This window comes from Sus scrofa, chromosome 6, assembly GCF_000003025.6.
Source record: "Sus scrofa isolate TJ Tabasco breed Duroc chromosome 6, Sscrofa11.1, whole genome shotgun sequence".
Classification (NCBI taxonomy): Eukaryota; Metazoa; Chordata; class Mammalia; order Artiodactyla; family Suidae; genus Sus; species Sus scrofa.
Genome location: NC_010448.4, coordinates 14010325 through 14034530, shown reverse-complemented (window position 1 = coordinate 14034530; position 24206 = coordinate 14010325). Strand labels below are relative to the sequence as shown.

General features: G+C 42.7%; 1 protein-coding gene across 1 annotated transcript in view; it reads left to right on the top strand.

Moving 5' to 3' along the window:
- HYDIN (HYDIN, axonemal central pair apparatus protein) overlaps positions 1-24206 on the top strand; it is a 412515-nt gene that overhangs the window by 273260 nt on the left and 115049 nt on the right. Inside the window, 5 exon segments of the mRNA XM_021093814.1 lie at positions 16489-16626; positions 17555-17636; positions 19496-19615; positions 19855-20064; positions 22797-22934. Of these exon segments, the coding sequence (XP_020949473.1) occupies positions 16489-16626; positions 17555-17636; positions 19496-19615; positions 19855-20064; positions 22797-22934 (688 nt within the window).

Sequence of the window (24206 nt, the reverse complement as noted above, 5' to 3'; positions counted from 1 at the left end):
GTGGTGAATGGGGAGCTTGGGGTTAATAGGTGCAAACTATTGCTTTTAGAATGGATTAGCAGTAAGATCCTGCTGTGTAGCACTGAAAACTATGTCTAGTCAATTACTATAGAGCATGATAATGGGAGAAAAAAGAATGTATACGTGTATGTGTAACTGGGTCACCATGCTGTACAGTAGGAAAAAAAACTGTATTGGGGAAATAACAATTTAAAATTTTTTTAAATAAAAATAAAAAAAATAAATTTTTAAAATGCAGTTCCTTGGTCACACTAGCCACATTTCAAGTGCCCAAGAACCACATGTGAGTAGTGGCTCGTGTATTGAACAACAGAGATGTAGAATATTTCCATCACTGCAGAAAGTTCTATTGGACAAACTCTCCCACAGACAATGTGAACACGGTTAACAGGCTGGATAAAATTGACGTATGTAGAACATCCCACTAAGAAAAATCTCTTCCAGCCTTATGGAACATTTACCAAAAAAATACCATATACCAGGGCTTAAAGCAAATGTCAACAAATCTGTTACATTAGAAATCAGTAACAGATAGATATTTTAAAACAAACAAGGAAACAAGAATATAGGCTTAAACATTTTTAAATACACTTCTGAGCAACCTATGGGTGAAAACAGTCACAATGAGAATCAGGAAATACTTAGATTGAAGGATGATTTAAAAAAAGAAAAAACAGTGGTAATGACGCTAAAGTGGACTTATATGGAAATGTGCAGCCTTAAATCAGCGGTTCCTAACTGACGGCAGTTTTGTCCCCCAGGGGACCCTTGGCAATGTCTGGAGACACCATCATTATCAACATCAGCATCCTCCTCATCCTCCTCATCATCCTCACCGTAACCAGGGCGAGGCAACCGGCATCTAGTGAATCAAGGCCAAGGATGCTGCTGAATACTTTCCAATACATGGGACAGCTCCCAACAACAAGAATTACCTATTCAAAATAGTGATAGTGCTGCCATTGACAAACCCTACTTTAGAGGCTTAAGTTACGAGAGAAGAAAGGTTGAAAATTGAGTTGAACATTCACAACTTGAAACGTTGGGCAAGTAAATAAATAAATAAAGCCAAAGAGAGGCAACAGAAGAAAATACTGGATGTCTGACCAGAAACTAATGAAAAAGAATATAAAATAAAATACAAAGAATCAACAAATCAACTTCTGTTGACAATGTGAAGCATTTGATAAAATTGGCAAATACAGGCAAGACTGACAAAAAAAGATACAACTATTACTAGGAATACACAAAGGACATAACTATAGTTGTAGCAGGTATGAAAAAGATGAAAGTTTTGTGAGTAACTTTCTGGTAAAAATTTGAAAATTTGTATTAAAATGGACAGTGTTAGAAAAAGGAAATGTATCAAAACTAACTTCAAAAATTATCCAAGTGGACTTTTAATTGTTGAAGAAATTTTTTAAATTACTCAATGAATTTATTACATTTATAGTTGTACGATGATCATCACAATCCAATTTTATAGGATTTCCATCCCACCACCCCAGTGCATCCCCCACCCCACCCCCCCAAACTGTCTCCTTTGGAAACCAAAAGTTTTTCAAAGTCTATGAGTCAGTATCTGTTCTGCAAAGAAGTTCAGTCTGTCCTTTTTTCAGATTCCACATGTCAGTGAAAGCATTTGATGTTCGTGTCTCATTGTCTGACTGACTGCACTTAGCATGATAATTTCTGAGTCCATCCATGTTGCTAAAAATGCTGGTATTTCATTCATTTTAATGACTGAGTAATAGTCCATGGTGTATATGTGTCACATATTCTGGATCCACTCCTCTGTCAGTGGACATTTAGGTTGTTTCCATGTCTTGGATATTAAAAATAGTGCTGCAATGAACATCGGAGTACATGTGTCTTTGCGAGTCGTGGTTTTCTCTGGATAGATGCCCAGGAGTGGGATTGCTGGATCAAATGGTAGTTCTATTTTTAGTTTTCTGAGGAATCTCCATACTGTTTTCCAGAGTGGTTGCACCAATTTACAGTCCCACCAACAGTGTACTAGGGTTCCTTTTTCTCCACACCCTCTCCAGCACTTATTGTTTGTAGACTTTTGGATGATGGCCATTCTGGCTGGTATAAGGTGGTACCTCAAAGTGGTTTTGATTTGCATTTCTCTAATAATGAGTGATGTTGAACATCTTTTCGTGTGTTTTTTGGCCATCTGTATGTCTTCTTTGGAGAACTGTCTGTTTAGATCTTCCACCTATTTTTTGATGGGATTGTTTGTTTTTTTGGTATTGAGCTACAGAAGGTATTTATAAATTTTGGAGATTAATCCCTTGTCAGTCGATTCATTTGCAAAGATTTTCTCCCATTCTGTGGGTTGTCTTTTCGTGTTGTTTAGGGTTTCCTTTGCTGTGGAGAAACTTTTAAGTTTAATTAGGTCCCATTCATTTATTTTTGTTTTTACTGTCATTTCTCTAAGAGGTGGATCTGAGAAGATGTTGCTGTCGTTTATGTCAGAGTGTTTGACCTACATTTTCCTCTAAGAGTTTTATAGTGTCTGGTCTTATATCTAGGTCTTTAATCCATTTTGAGTTTATTTCTATGTGTGGTGTTAGGAAGTGTTCTAATTTCATCATTTTCCATGTGGCTGTCCAGTTTTCCCATCACCTCTTATTGAACAGGCTGTCTTTTCTCCATTGTATTGTTGAAGAAATTGAATAAATAATTTCAAGTCTTTCCATAATAAAACACTAGTCCTGATAGGCAAAGGCAAGTTTCCCAAGCATTCAAGGTACAAATAATTCCAAATTTATACTAATTTTTTTGTATTACTTATTTTTTATTGAAGTATGGTTGATGTACAATATTATGTTATAGGTGTATAATATAGTTTTACAATTTTAAATGTTATGCTCTATTTATAGTTATTATAAAATATTAGCCATATTCTCTGTACAATACACCCTTGTAAATTATTTTATACATAATAGTTTATACCTTTTGGGAGTTCCCATCATGGCTCAGTGGAAACGAATCTGACTAGTATTCATGAGGATGCAGGTTCAATCCCTGGCCTCACTCAGTGGGTTAAGGATCCAGAATTGCTGAGGTATAGTGTAAGTTGCAGATGTGGCTTGGATCTAGTGTTGCTGTGGCACAGGCCAGCAGCTACAGCTCCAATTAGACCTCTAGCCTGGGAACGTCCATATGCCGTGAGTGCGTCCCTAAAAAGACAAAAAAAAATAGTTTATACCTTTTAATCTCCTACCCCCATTTTGCCCCTCTCTCCTTCCTCTCTCATTGCTGGTAACCACTACTTTGTTCTCTCCATCTGTGAATCTTTCTTTTTTGTTATATTCACTAGTTTTTTGTATTTTTTAGATTCTGCATATGTGATGTTATACAGTATTTGTCTTTCTCTGTGTGACTTATTTCACTTAGCATAATACCATCCAAGTCCATCCATGCCTTTGCAAACAGAAAATTTTCCTTCTTTTTTATGGCTGAGTAGTATTCTATTGTGTGTGTGTGTGTGTCTGTGTGTGTGTGTACCACATCTTCTTTCTCTGTTCATCTGTTTTGATGGACACTTGTTTGTCTGTTGATGGACACTTGGGTTGCTTCCATAGCTTGCTGATTATAAATAATGCTGCTATGAACACTGGAATGCATGTATCTTTTCAAATTAATATTTTTGTTTTTTGTATATGTACCCAGGAATGGAATTACTTGGTCATATGAAAGTTCTGTTTCTAGTGGGTTTTTGTTGTGTGTTTTTTTTTTGTTTGTTTGTTTGTTTGTTTGAGAAACCTCCATATGTTTTTCAACAGTGACTGAACCAATTTATGTTCCCACCAACTGCATATGAAGGTTCCCTTTTCTTCACATTCTTCCCAACATTTGAAATTTGTGTTCTTTTTGGTGATAACCATTCTTACAGGTGTGAGACGATATCTCATTGTGGTTATGATTTGCATTTCCCTGATAATTAGTGATGTGGAGCATCTTTTCATGTGCCCATTGGACATCTGCATGTCCTCTTAGGAAAAATGTCCATTTGAGTGTTCTGCCCATTTTTAAATCAGGTTGTTTGAGAGGTTTTTTGATGTTGGGTTATATGAGCTGTTTATATATTTGGGATATTAATAGTTATATCATTTGAAAGTATTCTTCTCCAATTCAGTAGGTTGTCTTTTCATTTTGTCAAGGTTTCTTTTGCAAACTTACACAACTATTTTCAGAGAAAAATAAAAGAGAAAATATTATTCAGTATTATTTCATTTTTTGAAACCAGTCTAGCCAAAATCAATTAAACCAGGTCAGAGAGAGACATAAATATTTCATGTCATTCTCACTCCTTAATTTAAAAATACAGGTGTAAAATATGCACCAAAAATTAGCAAACTGAATCCTGCAAAGGATAAAAAGATGGGATATCATGAACAAATTGGGCTTATTCCAGGAATGCAAGGCTGGTTCAACTTAAGAAAATCTAATCATTGCATTTACTACATCACCGCATTAAAGAAGAAAACTATACAGTCATCTCAGTATATTAAGGAAAAAACATTTAATAAAATTGAACAGTTGTTCATGGGAAAACTTCTCAACTCAGTCAAGGAGAACTTGAGAAAACAATAAAATGTTAAATTTGTTTCCTTTAAAATCAGAAACAATACAGAGTTGCATTTCTATTCAACAATTTATTTAAAAACCTAGCCAGTATAGGAAAATACAAAAAAAAAAATTGAAAGATACTAGATTTGGAAAGAAAGAAATGAAACTGCTATGTTATGATTATCTACATAGAAAACTGAAAATAATATACAAGCAGATTATTAGCAAAAAAAAATTAGTGAGGATGGATGGATGTGAGTTGCAAAAGCCAGGTACATTTCTGTGTGGTAGCGACAAATAAAAGGCAAGTTTTTTTAATGTACTTAGGAATAAATCTAACAAAACACTGCAAAATCTCTACGTATAACGTAGTTTTATTAAAAATCATTAAAGACCTAAATAAAAGGTGAGACATACTATGTTCTTTGATTTAAAAGACTCAGTTTGGGAGTTCCCGTTGTGGATCAGTAGAAAGGAACCCGACTAATATCCATGAGGACACAGGTTTGATCCCTGACCCTGCTCAGTGGGTTACGGATCTGGCATTGGCCACAAGCTGTGGTGTAGGCTGCAGATGTGGCTTGGCTCTGGCATTGCTGTGGCTGTGGCATAGGCCAGCAGCTATAGCTCCGACTCGACCCCTAGCCTGACACCTGCAACCCTAAAATAAATAAATAAATAAGACTCAATTTGTTAAAAATGTAATTTCTCTCCCAAATTATCTATAGCTTCAGTGCAATTCTAATCAAAATCCCAATAGATTGATTCTAAAATCTTTACGAAAGGGCAGTGAGACTATCCCAGCCTCTCCAAACTAGGTTTTTATCTACTGGATATCACATTGTAAATCATCTATAATTTTAAAAATGTAAAAAAAAAAAAGTATGACATTGGTACACAGATAAGCAAAGGGACTAAAGGATAGAGCAAAGTCCAGAAGCAGACCCTTACATGTATGGAGACATAAGAGAGTTGAAATTGTAAAACAAAGGGGAAGGAATGAGCTATTCAGTAAATGATCTAGGGGCAGTCCACTATCTATAGAGACAAAAAGCACAAATAGATCTCTAAATTCACACTACGCAAAAAATTAATTCCATATGGGTTAAAGCTATAAATGAGATGATCAGGTTTTTAAACGTGAAGAAACCATAGGATGATGCCTTGATGATCTCTAAATAAGGAGGAGTTTCTCAAACAGAATGCAAAAAGCCCCAAACCATAAAGAAACTATTCATAATCACTGCCTTAAATTTGAGAACTTTTTATTCATGAAGAAAACACCATAGAAAGAATTAAAAGACAAGTCACAAATTGAAAGAAGCTTTTAGCATACACATTACCTTCAAATTATTAGAATGCATATTATATGTAGTATGCCTTAGATGGAAAAAACACATAATTCAATTTTTTTTTTTTGTCTTCTGTCTTTTCTGGGGCCACACCTGCAGCATATGGAGGTTCCCAGACAAGGGGTCTAATCGGAGCTGTAGCAGCCAGCCTATGCCAGAGCCACAGCAATGCAGGATCCGAGCCGCATCTGCAACCTACACCACAGCTCACGGCAATGCCAGATCCTCAACCCACTGAGCGAGGCCAGGGATCGAACCTGCAACCTCATGGTTCCTAGTCGGATTCGTTAACCACTGAACCACGATGGAAACTTCCTAATTCAATTTAAACGAGAGGAAATAAGCAGTTATTTCACAAAGGCGGAAATATGAATTTCCAGTGAGGATATAAAAAGATGCTCCTTCTATTAATAACCTCGAAAATGGAGTGAGACAAGAGCTAAACACCATTGCACACTCACCAGGTTAGATAATATTAAACACGACTACACCAAATGTTGGTGAAGGTGTGAAGGTTAGAAGCTGATTCATTGCGGATGGACGTGTACACTGACACAGTAACTTTGAAAGGCAATGTATCATTGGCTGATAGTTGATCACGCATGTTCCCAAGGCTATGCCCAGTCTTCTAGTCTGTCTGGTTTTGTGTCATCTTCCCTCGGTTCTCCTTCTCTCCTCGGTACCCAGTTGGTCAGTACATCCTGCCAGTTTTTCCTCAGAAGTGTTTCCTGGACTGATCCTTCCCTTCAGCTCCCAGCCATCCTCTTACTCATCATCCCTCTCTGGAAGGTTAATAATGATTTCATCCTTTCTCACGCCACCGTATTCCTTGACTCTTGCTGTTTTGTTGTGAAATTACATCATGCATGAAGAATTGTATATGATACATAGACACAGTTTAAGAAGAATAATGAATTGAACATTCAAGTATTTTTTTTTTTTTTTGTCTTTTGTCCTTTTAGGGCCGCACCCACAGCATAGGGAGGTTCCCAGGCTAGGGGTCTAATCGGAGCAGTAGCTGCCAGCCTGCAACTCGGGATCCGAGCCTCATTTGTGACCTACACCACAGCTCATGGCAACGCTGATCCTTAACCCACTGAGCAAGGCCAGGGATTGAACCCTCAACCTCTTGTTCCTAGTTGGGATTCTTTTCTGCTGCGCCACAATGGGAGCTCCAAACATTCATGTCTTATCACCCCCATTATAAAGATAACATTATTAGTAAATGTGAAGCCCCTCGTGAAAGAGAACAGCATGAGGTGGACCCCCAGCAAACCTGCTCATCCTTCGGGCTGACGCCCACAAGCTCCCCCAGGCCCAAGCTTTGCATAGCCCATCCATCCAGAATCTCCTCTCTGGCTGTGACGGACAAGCTCATTTATCTGACCAGGGGATCCAATTAGCCTCTGGGACTAGTGGGAGGGCTACACACCATCTCTCAAGTCTGAGCTTCCAGAAACAATTCCTCCGTTTGTAGTTGGCCTGCAAGGGACTCGAGTCTAAGCAGAGGGAGGCCTTTCCCTCTCTTTACATGTAGTAGAAGTGACCGCCGGGTTAAGGATCAGTATAACCTGCTGCTCTTTGCAGGTCAGTCTGGTCCAGTTTCCCGAGATATCTGTTACCCCACAAAGAAATGAATTGAGCTGTTTTTCATTTCAATTACGAGTGTCGTTAATTTTTTGTATGGCTTTTATATTATTATAGAAGAACTCTAGGTACCTTGTTATAGATTCATTCTTTTTAAGGCATCTTCCCAATGTCTCAGATTCAGTGCAGGGCATCAGGCTTTTAGATATTCAGTGTGAACTAAGCCGACTTCTAAAGAAATCAGTGGCAAGTTATCAATGCATATCTGAACCAGAGTTAGAATGATGTCTGCTTGGTTCATATAGTGATCTGATTTCTCTACATGTTCATACTAATTAAAAAATCCACCCAAAGCTAGCTACATCTGCTGAAGACCAGACATTTACATTTAAAAAAAAAAAAAACTGTCCTGTTTTGAAAATATTTCTGGAGAGCTTTGAAGCTGATCGTAAGGATTTCACAGCCCACCTGTTCAGCAGCCTTTCTGAGAGCATGTAGCAGTGGAGACACCTTCTGGAGCTTTTATAGAAGTGGTCCCATCTCACAGAAAGCCCTCTGGAGAGCTTCAAGGTAGATTCTGAGCACATCCCTCCATGATTCACTTTGCAGCAAAACTCTGTGTCGGAAGCCACTGCAGGGACACGACGGCATGTGTCTTGCTTTTCCTATCTAGGTATAGTCAGGAGAGTATCCAAAGAAAGCTTCTAGACAATGCATTGTATGTTCTAAATGTTGCAGATTCCAGTGATTTTTATTTTTTTAATGATTTTTATTTTTTCCATTATAGCTGGTTCACAGTATTCTGTCAATTTTCTACTGTGTAGCAAACTGACCTAGTCACACATACATATATACATTCTTTTTCTCATATTGTCCTCCATCGTGCTCCATCATCAGTGACTAGATATAGTTCCCTGTGCTATACAGCAGGATCTCATTGCTTTTCCATTCCAAAGGCAATAGTTGGCATCTATCAACCCCAGATTCCCAGTCCATACCACTCCCTCCCTTCCCCCTTGGCAACCACAAGAATATTCTCCAAGTCCATGAGTTTCTTTTCTGTGGAAAGGTTCATTCATGCTGTATATTAGATTCCAGTTATAAGTGATATCATGTGGTATTTGTCTTTGTCTTTCTGACTTACTTCACTCGGTATGAGTCTCAAGTTCTATCCATGTTGCTGCATATGGCATTATTTTGTTCTTTGTTGTGGCTGAGTAGTATTACGTTCTGTATATACACCACATCCATTCATCTGTTGACAGATATTTAGGTTGTTTCCATGTCTTGGCTATTGTGAATAGTGCTGCAGAGAACATACAGGTGCATGTATCTTTTTCAAGGAAAGTTTTGTCCGGATATATGCCCAAGAGTGGGATTGCTGGGTTCTATGTATAGTTTTCTAAGGTACCTCCATACTGTTCTCCATAATGGTTGTATCAATTCACATTCCCACCAACACTGCATGAGAGTTCCCTTTTTTCTATAGCCTCTCCAGCATTTGTTATTTGTGGACTTATTATTTTTTTGTCTTTTTGCCACTCCTGCGGCATATGGAGGTTCCCAGGCTAGGGGTCAAATTGGAGCTGCAGCTGCCAGCCTACACCACAGCCACAGCAACGTGGGATCCGAGCCACATCTGTGACCTACACCACAGCTCACGGCAATGCTGGATCCTTAACCCACTGAGCAAGGCCAGGGATTGAACCTGCAACCTCATGGTTCCTAGTTGGATTTGTTAACCACTGAGCCACAGCGGGAACTCCTGTGGACTTATTAATGATGGCCATTCTGATAGGTGTGAGGTGCTACCTCCTAGTAGCTTTGACTTGCATTTCTCTAATAATCAGTGATGTTGAGCATTTTTTCATGTGTTTGTTGACCATCTGTATGTCTTCTTTGGAGAAAGGTCTATTCAGGCCTTTTGCCCATTTTTCAATTGGGTTGTTGTCCAGTGACTTTTAAAATGAAAAGGCCTACTTTGTGAGTCACTGCCAAAGGCATGGCATGGCATGACGTGGCCACAGAGTAGCTCCTGTCTCTTGATCAAGTAGACTGTCCAGTAAAGTGGATAAAAGCATGAGCTTTGGAGCCAGGCCCGCTTAGTTCAGCCATTCACTTGCTCTCTGAGCCTCAGTTTTGTCATCTAAAGACAGGATCATCATAGAACTTACCTCATCAAGGTGTTTTGAAGATTTAGCTAAGCAGTCCTGATTAAGTGCTTAATATGGTATCTGATCGGGAGTATGTGATAAATAAGTGTTGGCCGCAGTTACTTAACGAGGGCCACCCAGTCCGTTCAGACGGCTGTAACGAAACACCAGAGACTGGGTGGCTTATCCACCACAAACATTTATTTCCTAGCTTTGGAGGTTGGGAGGTCCAAGACTGTGCACAGACAAGATTTGCTCTCAGGCGAGGACCCACTTCCTGGATCATAGGTGGTATCTTTTCACTGTGTGTTCATGTGGTGAAAGAGACAATCCAGCTTGCTAGGATCTCTTTTATAAGGACACTAAGCCAATCACAGGGCTCAGCCCTCCTGTCCTGATCACCTCCCAAAGGCCCCACCTCCTAATGCCATAACCTTACAGGTTAGGGTCTCAACATATGAAATTTGGTGGGGGGACACAAACCATATTGGGCTCTTGTTTTATCACCATTCTTTGTGACTTTCTTGCCACCATCTTCTAAGTCATTGAGTCTCGTCCTTGAATGCACATTAGAATCATGTTGGGAGCTTTGAGATATCCTGACTCCAAGTAAAACAGAATTTCTGCTGCTGGAATGCAACCACTGGTTGTTCTTAAAGTTCTGGAGGTGATCCCAGTGGACAGCTGCAGTGAGAGCCATTGTTCTAGAAGCTCCAACTGCAACTACTTCTGCGAACCTTTAGAAATAGTGTTCTCACCCACCATGGTCTGAGGAACTTGAGTCTCAGCTACTCTGTTGCGTCCTACCAACTTCCACCTTAGCACAGGTGGCCAGGAAGAAGCATTCTGGGACGTAATAAAGGGCTGAGGCAGGCTGCCTCCCATGTGAGGGAGTATGGAGGTGCCACATGGAAGCAGCTGATGACGATGTGACAGTGACGATGATGCTGAAGACTAGAGAAGCGTGAGTCAGGAGTCAGAGCTGGACGGCGGTGGAGGTAGGCATGGCAGGCGGGGGTATCCACCACAAGGCCAGGAGAGGTGCTCATCCTCCTCCTGCCACTTGATTTTTACTGTTCTCACACACCTCTCCCTCCTGGCCTTGGACAGAGGAGGGTATCAAGCATAGACAGCACATGTAGGGGAACATAGGTGACCCAGTGTCCGTGGTGGCCCCTCTCTCCCCACTGTTCTAGACAGGCCCTCAGCCTTGCTCCTGGACAGCCAGGAGGCATCAGTGTGGGAAGGGCTCTCTGATGAGATCCTCACCCCAGGGCCATGGTCCTGCCAGGGGACCTCCTTAAATGCACGGGAACTTCCCACTTGTCCCCATCTCCACTTCAACCTCCTTTACCAAGGGAACTCTTAGCTTTTGCCTGGATTCCTAACACTGTTTAATTTGTGGGCTTCCTGAGTATTATTTTTTTATATAAATGATATAAAAGCAGAAGGCATCCTATTGGGTTATGTTTTCCATCACCGTTTGCAGCATGGTTCAGAGTTTTGGTCATTGCAGGGTTGTCCTCTTCTAACCCACCCTCCTTTTTCTGATCATTTCACTTCCCCCATTGAAAACCTTTTGGAAGACTCTCCATTTTCCTAAGGAAAAAGCAGACTTCGTAGTGAGGTTTACAAGGCCTTTCAGGGTCCCCTCCTCTCCATCCCCCACCCCTATTTTTATCTCAAAATGAGAGAATGACCCACAGTAGCCACTATCATGCTCAATGCTCCTACCATGGTTCAGAGGTCCAGTTTGAGTTTTCAACAACTCAAGGTTATGGGTGTGTATTTTTCAGTACCACTGATTTTATTGAAATGTTTTCTGCTCTAGTTATATCTCATGTGTCTATTGCTTTTAATTTATAATTTGTGTGCCATATTAAGAAAGCCATGAATCTTTACTTGTTAAGGTTTTTTTTTTTTTTTTTTTTTAGATTTTTAGGGCCATACCTGTAGCATATGGAAGTTCCCAGGCTAGGGGTCAGAGCTACAGCTGCAAGTCTACGCTACAGCAGCAGCACCAGATGTGAGCTACATCTGCAACCTATACCACAGCTCACAGCAATCCTGCATCCTTAACCCACTGAGCAAGGCCAGGGATCATACCCTCCTCCTCATGGGTCCTAGTCGAGTTCGTTACTGCTGAGCCACAACGGGAACTCCTATTTGTTAAATCTGATCAGGTGACTTTTTACATTCCCATTCTTCCTCTGATTGCTGCTTCTCTCTTCTTAAACCCCTCTTACTCTCTCTCTCTCTTTTTCTTCCTCCCTCCCTTCCTTAGACTCTACACATCACAAGCCTGCTCCAGATTAATAGCTGCCCTCTGATTCCTGCATCTAAAGGAAGCAGATTATATGCATCATTTTAAATCTTACTAAAAGTAGGCAAATTCCTGAACCTCTCTGGGCACAAACAAAGACCCAGCCACGTTTCCATATTTATTGCTGGGTTTTGTGGTCTCACACTTGCCGATCCTCCCACATTGGGAAGCAAATGACAGACAAAACAGATGGGGCTGGCTCAGTGCCGTCCCCACCAGCACGTTCTAGCTCCGCCACGTGAGCAGGGGAGGCCCACTGCAGCCATACACGCATGGGAGGCAAGCTGCCTCAGCCCTTTGTTCTGTCCCCGAAGCTTCCACCTGGCTGCCTATGCTGAAGTGGAACTTGGTGGGACATAACTGAGTAGCTGAGTCTCAAGTTACTCAGACCATGGTGGGTGAGAACCTTAATCTCCCAGGCAGTTCAGTGTGGGTGAGGCAGCTCCCACTGAGCCAGGGCAGTGCTCCAGGGAAAGGTGCAGCCAGCACCCACAGCACCCAGGAGCTGGGTGCATCATTCTAGTGAAGGGGATCTAGACAGTGCACTGACAGCATCTGCTACTGCCAGTAATTGCCAAAAAATATTAGGCAACGTATGAGCCAAACCAAACACACTTGCAAGGCCTTTTTATCTAGCCAGGGGCTGTTTTTACCTTCTGCGTGGACACTTGCAGAATCCAGGTCCAATGAATCCTATGCATCAGCGAATTAAAAGTCATTAAGTCCTTGTATCTCCTACAAGGCTGGCCTCCTTGTCCCCCTCCCCTTTTTTTCAAGACCTCAGCTGCATTGCAGGGAGTGGTTGTACCATATACACCACCCTATCTCCAAACGTCATCTGGACCACAGCACACAATGTTAACTGAAACACAAACCTGCTCTTTGGGGCTTTATTTTAATGCAGCACAGCTTCCAGTGAAGGAAGAATAGGAAATAGGAGGGTGGACTTCTTTGAATTTGCAACACAAAAAGTTGTATTGATCTCAACTTACCCAAGAATGCAAAGTGCAAAATGAAGAGGGAAAGTGCTGAGGCCAAACCAGTGTGTATGATGGACAGGGTGTCTGACATTCGTGCAGTCCTGTCACCCCTGAAGGGAAGGTTTCTTTGCTGGCTTCTCCTGCGATTCTGATAGGGGTAACCCTGGAACTGGAGCAATATTGATTTTTCTTGTTGGCTACGCATTCTCTTTTAAAAATAACCGAATCGAATCCTGTTTGGGTCAGCATAACAGGAAAATAATCATCTGTTCCTGAGAGTAATATGGAATGTGATCCAAAACACTCTCCCAACATTCTATTTCAATTCTTTGGAGCAGGTTTTCCATTTTAATGATAAGTTAAAGCCTTCGTTATGATAAAGGTTTTGCTGTCTGCCTTCCGTTAGCAGCCAGCCTGCTTTGCTGATCTCCTTTGCTTGTTTCCAAAAGACCTCTCACTTCCCCGTTGTCCAGGTTTCATTGTCAGCTGAAGTGTTGTTTTTCGTCAGGTCTGCAGACACTGCAGTGTTGGGTTTTTCCCTTTCAGATATCCCCATAGGCTTTTTTTTTTTTTTTTTCCTTCATTCAGCACAGCATCCCAGGAGTGTGCAAGTGCTGGATGAGAGAGCTATTATGTGGGGCAGTGATCCAACAGTCCCACCAGGGCCTCTGCTGACCTGGGGTGATTTAATAAGTGCTCCAAATCATCCTCTGCTGATTTCCACTGTCCCTAGCTGGTAAAGCTGAGCGGTGGCCCCACATTAATTATCAGCTCCAGCCCTTAGCCATTGTGTTGCCTTTCTTAGCCACGGCGGTTCCTAAATTTGGCTGTATGTTAGAATTACCTGGAAGACTGTTAAAAACCTATTTCTGGGCCCTACCTGAGACCTGCTGAATCGGAATGTACCCAAGAATGAGGTTCAAGGATCTTTCTTATAATACGCTTCCCAGCACCCAGCCCAACGTGTGCTTCTTCCCCAAATGGTGTGATTTCAGCCTAAGATAATATCAACCACAGACATCCAAGCTGGAATAAACCAAATGGAAGTTTGTAGAAGACCATGAAAAGAGCTTTTCGGCTCTTCTCTGAGGCCCTCCCAGGTAGGGTGGGTGGAAGTGGGGGTGCAGAATAGCCACATTACCTGGCGTGCTGCTTACCTGTTCTCATCTAACTGTGCATCCATCCACCTACCCGCTCAATCAGATGTATGTCAAGCTTGTGCTCTGTGTATGAGACCCTGGGCTCTGCGAGCTGAGAAGAGGGCATACCTTGTTCTTGGCTGGTGCTAGCCCAGGGTTTTCCCAGGGGAATTGATCTCTCTTCTTAAAAAGAGCAAGCAGGAGTCAGCTCAGAGTCTTCACCAGGCAAGAAAATAATCACATTAATTTTTCCCATCCTGTTACTTTTTCTAATTATGGCAGATAAAAGTGGTTTTTAATTTATACCACTGATACAAAAAATTTCCTTTACAATAAGCCTATCGATTAGCACCCACTGTGCTATCACTACACCCTCATTTGAATAGCTCTTAATTAAAAAGGTTGAATATGAAGGGTGGATGAGGATGTGGACCAGTCAGCTCTCCCATCACTGTAGGTGGTAGGGTAAATAGTATAAAATCACTGCAGAAAACCGGGAGTTTCCTATGATGTTAAACATGCTTATGCCATCCAAGCCAGCAGTTCCCTTCCCAGGAATTTACCTGAGAGAAATGAAAACATATGTCCACAGAAAGACTTGTACACACTTGTTCTTAGCAACTTTATTCATGGTATTAAAAGCTGGAAAAAGCCAAGGTATCCACCAACAAGGAGATGGATAAACAAACTGGTCCTCCATACTATGCAGTACTGCTCAGTGATCTAAAAAGAACCGGCTACTTCTTGCTCCAACATGGATGATTTGCAAAAACACTTTGCTGAGCAAAAGAAGTCAGACACAAAAGAGTCCATATTCATGATTCCATTTATATGAGACTGTAGGCATATCCTAATCTGTAAAAGATATAAAGCAGAAGAGTGTTTTCTGGGGCCAGGGGTAGGGGTCCAAGGAAGTTTTTTAAGATGGCAAAAGTTCTATGTATCATTATGGTAGTGATTACGGTGGTATGTATATATTTTGCAAAAACTCATCAAGCTGCATGCTTAAATGAGTACATTGTGTATGTTTTTTGTTTTGTTTTGTTTTATTTTATTTTTTGTCTTTTCAAGGTCGCACCCATGGCATATGGAGGTTCCCCTGCTAGGGGTCTAATCAGAGCTGTAGCTGCCAGCCTACACCACAGCCACAGCAACGCAGGATCCGAGCTGTGTCTGTGACCTACACCACGGCTCACGGCAATGCCAGATCCTTAACCCACTGAGCAAGGCCAGGGATCGAACCCTCATGGTTCCTAGTCGGATTCATTTCCACTGCGCCATGATAGGAACTCCACATTGTGTATTTTAATTACACTTCAATAAAATAGATTAGGTGATACTCACCAGGGCAGCAATCCTGAAGTCAGTAGCTGAACAGCCAACGTTTAGGGAATGGCACTCAGGTATGTGGTAGAGAGTGGCCACTATCCTACAAGATGCTCGGTTGAAATGCTGTGAAACCTCAGAGGGAGGAAAAATTTCTTCCACTAGGAAGATGGGACTATCTATGGTGGGAGCTTCCTATAACTGATAATATTTCTGCTGAGCCTCTGAGAAGAAGCAGAGAGCATGTGGGGCCAGAATGAATATCTAAGTGAAATTGGGTTGAAATTAATATCAAGGGCCTGAGGTGGGGAAGGGGAGGAGTCCCTAAAAAAGCCACATGCACCCCGGGGAAGCAAGAAGAATCAGGGTGGCCCCATCACCTTGGCCTTTATGACGTCCATTCAGTGACACCTGGGCATATGAGCTTCAGTACCACCTAGCATCATCACCAATTTTCCCCTCGACACTCTGCTCTGAGAACTTGAGCGGTGGCAAAGCAAAGTGGCATGGCCAGGACCATGGTAGAGCAGTCAAGGAGCCCAGAACAGACATGAGGGGAGGCAGGGTCTCACCAAGGCTGAGCCTTCCTATAAGGACCCCGAGAGCGACTGCCTCACACGTGCATCCTGCTTCTGGTTATCTAGGGGCAGGAGCCCTGGTAGCTCACTGGCTCATGGCCGGGGCTGCTTGGCCACTGCAGGCCAGGCACGTGTTAGATGGCGTGTGAGATCCAGTTCTTTAGCGAGCTTGCAGTCTAATAAGAAGGGGAAAAGCAAGTAGGGGCTCTAGGCTCTCAGAGGAAGGACCCAACTGGGAGGGGCTGGTCAGCAAACTTTTAGGAGAAACTGAAACCTCAGTTGTGATTTGAAGAAGGTCAGTCCAAGAGCACAAGAGAGGGTGGAGGGCAGTTCCTTCTTGACTTGTCTGGTCTAGGAGTTGGAGTTTGAGCTTAGAAACCAAGACCCCATCCAGGCGCTGACTTGCAACAGCTGATGTGATTGTGTCCCCCACCCCGTGCCTTTGTAGCTTTGTGACGTGTCCAAGGAAGCCGGACAGTGCCCCCCTGTCCCAGGTGGAGTCCATCCCAATAACCTCTGCATCTGTCAGCTCTCCAGCAGTCCCAGCAGTCGAGTCCCCTGAGTTTGATCTAAGCGACTTTGTCAGGTAAGTGCAAATAGAAAACCAGAATGGATTTCTTTATTTTTATTTTTTATTTTGACTTTTTAGGGCTGTACCTGTGGCATATGGAAATTCCCAGGCTAGGGGCTGAATCAGAGCTGTAGCTGCCAGCCTACGCCACAGCCACACCAACAGTGGATCCTTAACCTATGGAGTGAGGCCAGGGATCAAACCCACATCCTCATGGATACTAGTCAGATTTGTAACCCACTCAGCCACAAGGGGAGTTCCAGAATGGATTTTTTGAACTAGCATTCTTTTCTGTACATTGACCTACATTCTCAAACTCATCCTTCATTTATTTACCCAACTACTCACTGGCCAACAGTTTATTGAGTGCCTTCTCTCTGTTAGGCCTTGGACTAGGCATCTGGGATACTGAGCTGAAAGCATCTCTGCTCTCAGGAGGTCATTGCCTCCCAAGTGCTGGAGGAATGAGCTCTTCCTATCATTTGCCCTCTCCATCTGCCCAAGGCCTACAGCCAGGGTCCAGTCAAGGGCAGCAAACAGAAAAGGAGATGACAGTTGGCCAAACATGATATTCTTACAGTAACATGTTCCAATAAATGATGAAGCTTAACATTGAGCACAGGGTATACAACCAAATTGTCTGAAGAATTGCCAGAGCCTCTAAGAACTTTCTATAAGTCAGACATGGGCTTGATAGGCCCGGAAAGAAGGGTTGGGGCCTATGGAAAACTGACGGGTTTGATGCCCTGACCTGCATGTTTGGAGGCGGGGGGTAGCAGAGCACTGACCTGCTGACCCTTGAGAAAAGTGTCCTGCAAGTGAGAATCCTGCATATTCTGCAAGCACAGTAGAGGGGAGAGGAAGACAGCCGAAATACAGCTGCAGACTGGGGTGTGATGGTTGCCAAATAAGTGATTCTCCCCATTTCGTTAAAACCCCTCAGGACTGTCGTCGTGGATGAAGATGTTGGGTCTGAAGAAAGAGAAGACAAAAAAGCACAAGCGTCCCCTGTGACCATCTCTGATGTACGGTTTCCTTTCCCTGGGGCGGGTGGGCTGCAAATCTTTATCGGGGTCACTTCCCAACCAAACACCCACAGATCTGACACCTCCGTGAGGACCCAGACACCTCAGCAAACAGATTTTCTCTGCAGCGGAAAAACCAGTTACCTCTCATCTTGGCGATCTTGTGCTTATCTCAGCCCCTAGATAGATGCTGCAAAAGGAGAACTTCTTCCTCAGTAATTCTGTAGTAAAAACAAAGAGGAGATCACAAGAGTTTACAAAGTCATAGTCTTAAATTCTTCTAGGATGATGGCCTAAGGAAATCATCAGAAATACAAAGATGTAGGTACAAAATGTGTGTTACAACACTTTAGAAATAGCAAAAAATTAGGAATAGAAATTCCTGTATGTCCATAATCATATACACTTTTTTGTTCGCTTGTTTGTTTTGTTTTTTGGGGTTGCATCTACAGCACATGGAAATTCCCAAGCTAGGGGTCCAATTGGAGCTGTAGCTGCCGGCCTACACCACAGCCACAGCAACGCAGGATCCAAGCCACGTCTGCTACGTATACCACAGCTTGCGGCAATGCCAGACCCTTAACCCACTGGGCAAGGCCAGGGATTGAACCCGCGTCCTCATGGATACTAGTCGGGTTTGTTACCACAGAGCCACCATGGGAACTCCATACTTTTTTAAAATAGGGTTTGTCTCAGTAGTGGCACAATGGAGGTGAGCACACATTTCCACATTTTATAGGTAGGGGTATGAATTGGTATAGCTTCTATGACGTGCAATTTGGCCAGTGTTACCAACATTTTAAATGCCCAGTTCCTCTGCCAGGATATTGTTCTCGAGATACACCTTAATGTTTACATAAAGACATATCACCATCCTTGTACACTGCAGCTTTGTCGGTAAAAGCAAGAAAAATTGGAAACCACTTAATTCCCCCAGTAGGAGACTGGTTGAATAAACTCAATTACACAAAGCAATACAATTAAGTCCTTTTTAGGAAATGAGAAGGTGCTCTTTTTCTTGATTTGGAGTGATCTCTGATAATATTAAATAAAAAATACAACCCTGTTCTGGGCTTTTTTAAAAAGTATTTTAAATGATGCTTGTAGAGAATAGTCATACAGGAAGGTGACATTCATGCTATAATGTCAGCTTAAAAATCAGAATACAAATATATACATACATAAACACACATACATAATATCTGCAGCATAATCGATTGATTTGTATTTCTCTCTTTGAAGCATTCTGTATTTTCCAATTTTTTTTAGGATAGAATAAGTACATGTGTGTATATAAAACACTTGCCTTTTACATGTTAATTCTTTTCTTTTTATATATATTTTAAGATGGCATAGAAAGTTCAAAAATGTAGAAAAATGAAAGCACAGATCCTCAAACTCCCACCATTCTTAGAAAAATGTTAGCACATAACCTCCCAGAGAGCTCTATTCGAGTGTGCAAATCTCTGGATGCATTCACACACACTCACACCTTCAGGTGAGATTCGTAGGGATGTGTAATTGTATATAATCAGAACTGCTTTTTCACTCAGTAATATGTGGTGCACAGGTCCCGGTCCATGAATATACATTGCATCATCCCCATGGATACAGGTACCATGCATCCTTCATTTAAAGTGATCCCCTCATGACCGTTTGCTTCCAGAGTTTTGCTGTTATACACGGCAGTAAACATCCTTGTACCTCTGGGACACCTGTCCAATTATTTCCATAGGAGGAAAAACTGTACTCGAAAAACATACACTACATACATCATTTCTCTGTCAGTCATGGGGAGGAGCACATTGATGATGAATCATGAATGTTTGCAAGTTTGTCCTCATACCTCTAATTCCTAGGGATTAAAAATGAACTCTGCTGAAACAGAAAGAATAGACCCAAGCCAGAGCCAAGCAGAGTCTCAGGAATCGCCATGGATCTTTGAACAGGATGAAATGTTGTCCATTGGGATAGAAGAAGTAAGTAACACCTCGTGGGTCCTCCAGGCATCCGACACTAACTCTTCTTATCGAGCACCTGCCCCAAGGTAGACATTTAAATTTGCTCGGGCCCTATCACTGCCATTACCATGGTGTATTTTCAGGGTGCTGCACTAGTCCTTTCATGGAATCAAACAGGGTAAAGTCAGGAATCTGTACATTGGCTAAACTGTAACGTACCCTTTGCAGGTTCTCATAGAGAATGACTCTCTCTGCAGGTGTTTGATATTTTGCCCCTGTATGGAGTGCTGTGGCCACACAGTAGCCACCAGATATCTTTTACCTTCTATGGACACCCTGACATCGTCGCACAGGCTAAGGCTCTGTGCGAAGTGGAAGGAGGGCCCACCTATGAGATAATACTAAGGGGAGAGGCCTCCCTGGTCAACTACTCCTTTGACACCAAGGATATTAACTATGGATTGCAGGTATTGTCACCCATCGGGAGGAGGTTCTTCTGGGTTTGCCCTAAACTTTGGTCACAGGCCTTGTGTTCTCATCTCTCCTGGAACCCATCACTGTCGCCCCTATCCTTGAACCCTAATCTGCTCCCTAACCCTGATCATCCTCACACTGCCAACCGTTGGCCAGACATTGTCACCTGCTTTTCTCACCATCTCCTGAAATTCTGCATGTTAGACACTAGAATTTCCACCTTTCCTCTCAATCCAAAGCCTGTTCCAACCTCTCCCTTCCTTTCATTAAAACTACTTCCTCTCCAAGGCATTTTCCACTGCACTCTCTTTGCCTCCCCCCACATTCTTACAGCGTTCAGGCTTTTGCTAAGTCATCCAGCACAATCCCTCTGAGTTGGTTTTTCTTTCCCATCATCACTGTGGTTGTTACACTGCAGGATCTCATTACACCATGCTTAAATTATTACAGCAGCTGTAACTCCAATGTGTGTACGAATCACCTGGGAATCTTGTTCAAATGCAGATTCTGATTCTGTAGGTCCAGGGTGCAGCATGAGAATCTGCATTTCTTTTCTTTCTTTCTTTCTTTCTTTTTTTTTTTTTTTTTTTTGGCTTTTCAGGGCCGCATCTGTGGCATATGGAGGTTCCCAGGCTAGGGGTTAAATCAGAGCTACAGCTGCCAACTTACACCACAGCTACAGCCATGCAGGATCCAAGCCACACCAGCAACCTACACCACAGCTCACAGCAACACCGGATCCTTAACCCACTGAGCAAGGCCAGGGATCAAACCTGTATCCTCATGGATACTACTCAGGTTTGTTACCGCTGAGCCACAGTGGGAACTCCGAGAATCTGCATTTCTAACACACTCCCAGGTGACAGCGATTCTGCTGGTCCACAAACCCCATGGAAGCAAGGGATTACAATGCATTCATAGTTTCCATGCTAACCCCTCTAAAGAGTAGTGCCAGGTAGATGGATTTTCCCAGAATTGCATTTTCAGCCCATCCATCCCTGAACGGTTAACCCCAGTGGCATGTGAGGAAGCAGCATAGAGAGAGGAGCTTGGTTTTATCGTCAGGAGAACCAGAATGTTATCCTCGCTTTACTTCCTGCTGACTGTAACAGTAGGTCCGCCCCTAACCTCTCCACCCCTTGGCATCCCTCATCCGCAAAATGGGAATGAGGGTCACAATTCCGATTTCATCAGGAGGTACTGGTTACTTAAATGAAGTGTCTGGTCAGTACTGTGCCTGGGTCAGAGGAGGCCGTCAGTCATGGGTCACCTGATGGCTCAGAGCCAGGTTCCTCCACCTGGGCAAGGGTATCATACCTAAGTCCTTCTATTAACTGAGGCTCCTTACATATTAAACTTTGCTTCTCATAATTTCCCATTATAGACCACTCACTCATTTATGGCCAGGCTGGTTTACCCAGTGTCCCTAACACGCCCCAGCCTCTCCTGCCTCCATCCTCCCTCCTGCAGTACCCCGCTTGTCTCCCACTCGGCCAACCCCAAACCTACACATACTGTAAGCTACAGCTCACCTCCTTCCCTCTGTTGTCTTCCTCTTACTTTACAGTCTCTCAGCACTGACATATAGTCTTTGCCATAATATAAACGAACTTGGGTTTGAAATACTTGTCAGTTAATTCTGCATCCGTACATCTTCGCTTCCCAATTGGAATGTGTGTTATGTACTCAGATGCCATATCCCCTACCGAATTGTAATGGGAATTAGATCCTCATTATCCAGCCACTACATGTATAATTACTGAATTGCATGTGTACATGTATGTTTATAGGTTAAAAATCGTGCCTAAAATCAAATGCACCCAACCCCTATTGACACCTTGTGCATTTCAATGACCAAATAGAATTCTCTTTAGCTCCTCATCTCCAGCATCTTTGGGCAACTGGTTCTGGCTCAACAAAGAGTGTATCATTTGAAGCATCTCATTCTTGCCCTAGCTTATCCTAAGAACCCAAAGTGGCTTTAGTTTATCGTTATTGGACCTTCTGAATTATGTCAGTAAAAATCTTAGGAAAAAGAACATGTCTGGCCTATTACTCCCCTGTATCTCTGGAAAAGTAGAAAAAAATTCATTACAGGAAATTCTGAGCTCACCTCTTATCCAAAAAAGCAAATCTTAATGTGAAAAAGTTTACTTTAAGATCCTCTAACACAGAGTTCCCATTGTGGCACAGCAGAAATGAATCTGACTAATATCCATGAGGATGTGGGTTCAATCCCTGGCCTCGCTCAGTGGGTTGGGGATCCAGCTTTGCCATATGCTGTGTGGTGTAGGTCGCAGATGCAGCTCAGATCCCACATTGCTGTGGCTGTGGTGTAGGCCAGCAGCTGTAGCTCTGATTCAACCCCTCGCCTGGGAACTTCCATATGCCTCAGGCACGGCCCTGAAAAGAAAAAAAAAATCCTCTAATGTGAATTCTTGGTGGTGAAAAAATGGAGGTCCAGGGAGGTTAGACGCTCACCCCACCGCCATACTAAACCAAGTTGTTAGAAGAACTAAGGGCCACTTTCCAAGGTCTCGTGCTCCTTCCACCCAGTAGGCACGGGGATGTCGTACTGAACTGTGATTGGCCAGCACCTGCCTCATGAAAAACGAGGTCCATGTTCATGAGGCATGCTGGGCTATCTGCCTTTGTCAGGATGACAGCGGCATCCTGGAGGGCGGGTGACAGAGTCATCACTCTTGTCCTTCTTCTCCCCCCCGAGCTGTTTGACCACGTCACAGAGAAGGAAATCACCCTCAAGAACACTGGGAAAGTTGGCTTTGAGTTCAAGGTTCTGACGGACCACCAGTCTTCACCAGACAACCTTCTGCCCGGAGTGCCGCTCATCCTGCCTCTCTCAGTAAGGCACCTCCCCACCCGTGATGGCCGCGTGATCCTGGTAGGAGGGGTCCAAAGTCAACCCTACTGACCTAGAAGTTGTATCTTGTGACCTTTTTCATAGTTTTTTAAGGTTTTATTATATGATATTTGACGTACACTGAAGACGTCCATGTCACCGTGTTTGACTTCGCACAGTAATAAGACGAACACCATGACCCACCACTGGTCTCCAAACCAGAACATTACTTATAGGTTTGAAGCCACTTGTATGTTGATGCACAAAATCTAACACCCTGTAACCCACCTGGGTTCCTCTTCTCTCTCATACCCCTGCTTGTTACCCTCAACTGGCAACCACTAGTCTGAATTTTGTGTTTATCATTCCCTCTTAAACACACAGTTCTAGTACATAAATATACATCCTTATACTGAGTACTTGTAGTTTATTAATTCTTTAAAACTCCTAAGCACCTGCTCTGACCAGGCATTTTTCCAGCACTAAGGATAGAATAGTAAACAAAACAGACAAATATGCTTGCCCTCCTGAAGATTTTGTTTTATGGGATTTTGCTTTATCTCGAGCAATGATTTCAATACATGTAAGCTTGTGCAATTTCTTTTTCCACCCACTGTTATGGTTTTGAGGCTCATCCCCATTGTTGCATGTAGCTATAGTTCATTTATTTTCATTAATGAATGATATTCCTTTTGTAACTACTAGAAAGTAATTTTCCTTTTTCCTGTCAAAACACAGTCAGGGACGTTCCCCCTCCCCCAAGTTTTGCTATTAAATAATCCTGCTACAAATATCCTTATACCTGTCACCAGGCTCACAGGTGGAATTTTCCTAGGAGTGAAATCTCTGGGTCATGGGCTATGCATATGTTTAACTTTATAAGGAGGTGCTTTATAACGCAGTTTTCCCAGTGGCTTTTCCCATTGACATTCCCGCCAGCTGTATATAAGGGTTTCTTTTGATACACATTCTCACCAAAATGTGGTCAATTTTGCCAATCTTATAGTTAAATATTTTTTTGTATTTTTAAGGCCGCACCCACGGCATGTGGAGGTTCCCAGGCTAGGGGTCCAATCGGAGCTGTAGCTGCCAGCCTATGCCAGAGCCACAGCCACTTGGGGTCCGAGCTGTATCTGTGACCTACACAGCAACTTCGGATCCTTAACCCACTGAGTGAAGCCAGGGATCAAACCCATATCCTCATGGATTCTAGTCAGGTTCACTAACTGCTGAGCCACGACAGGAACTCCTAAAAAATTTTTTCACTATGATCTT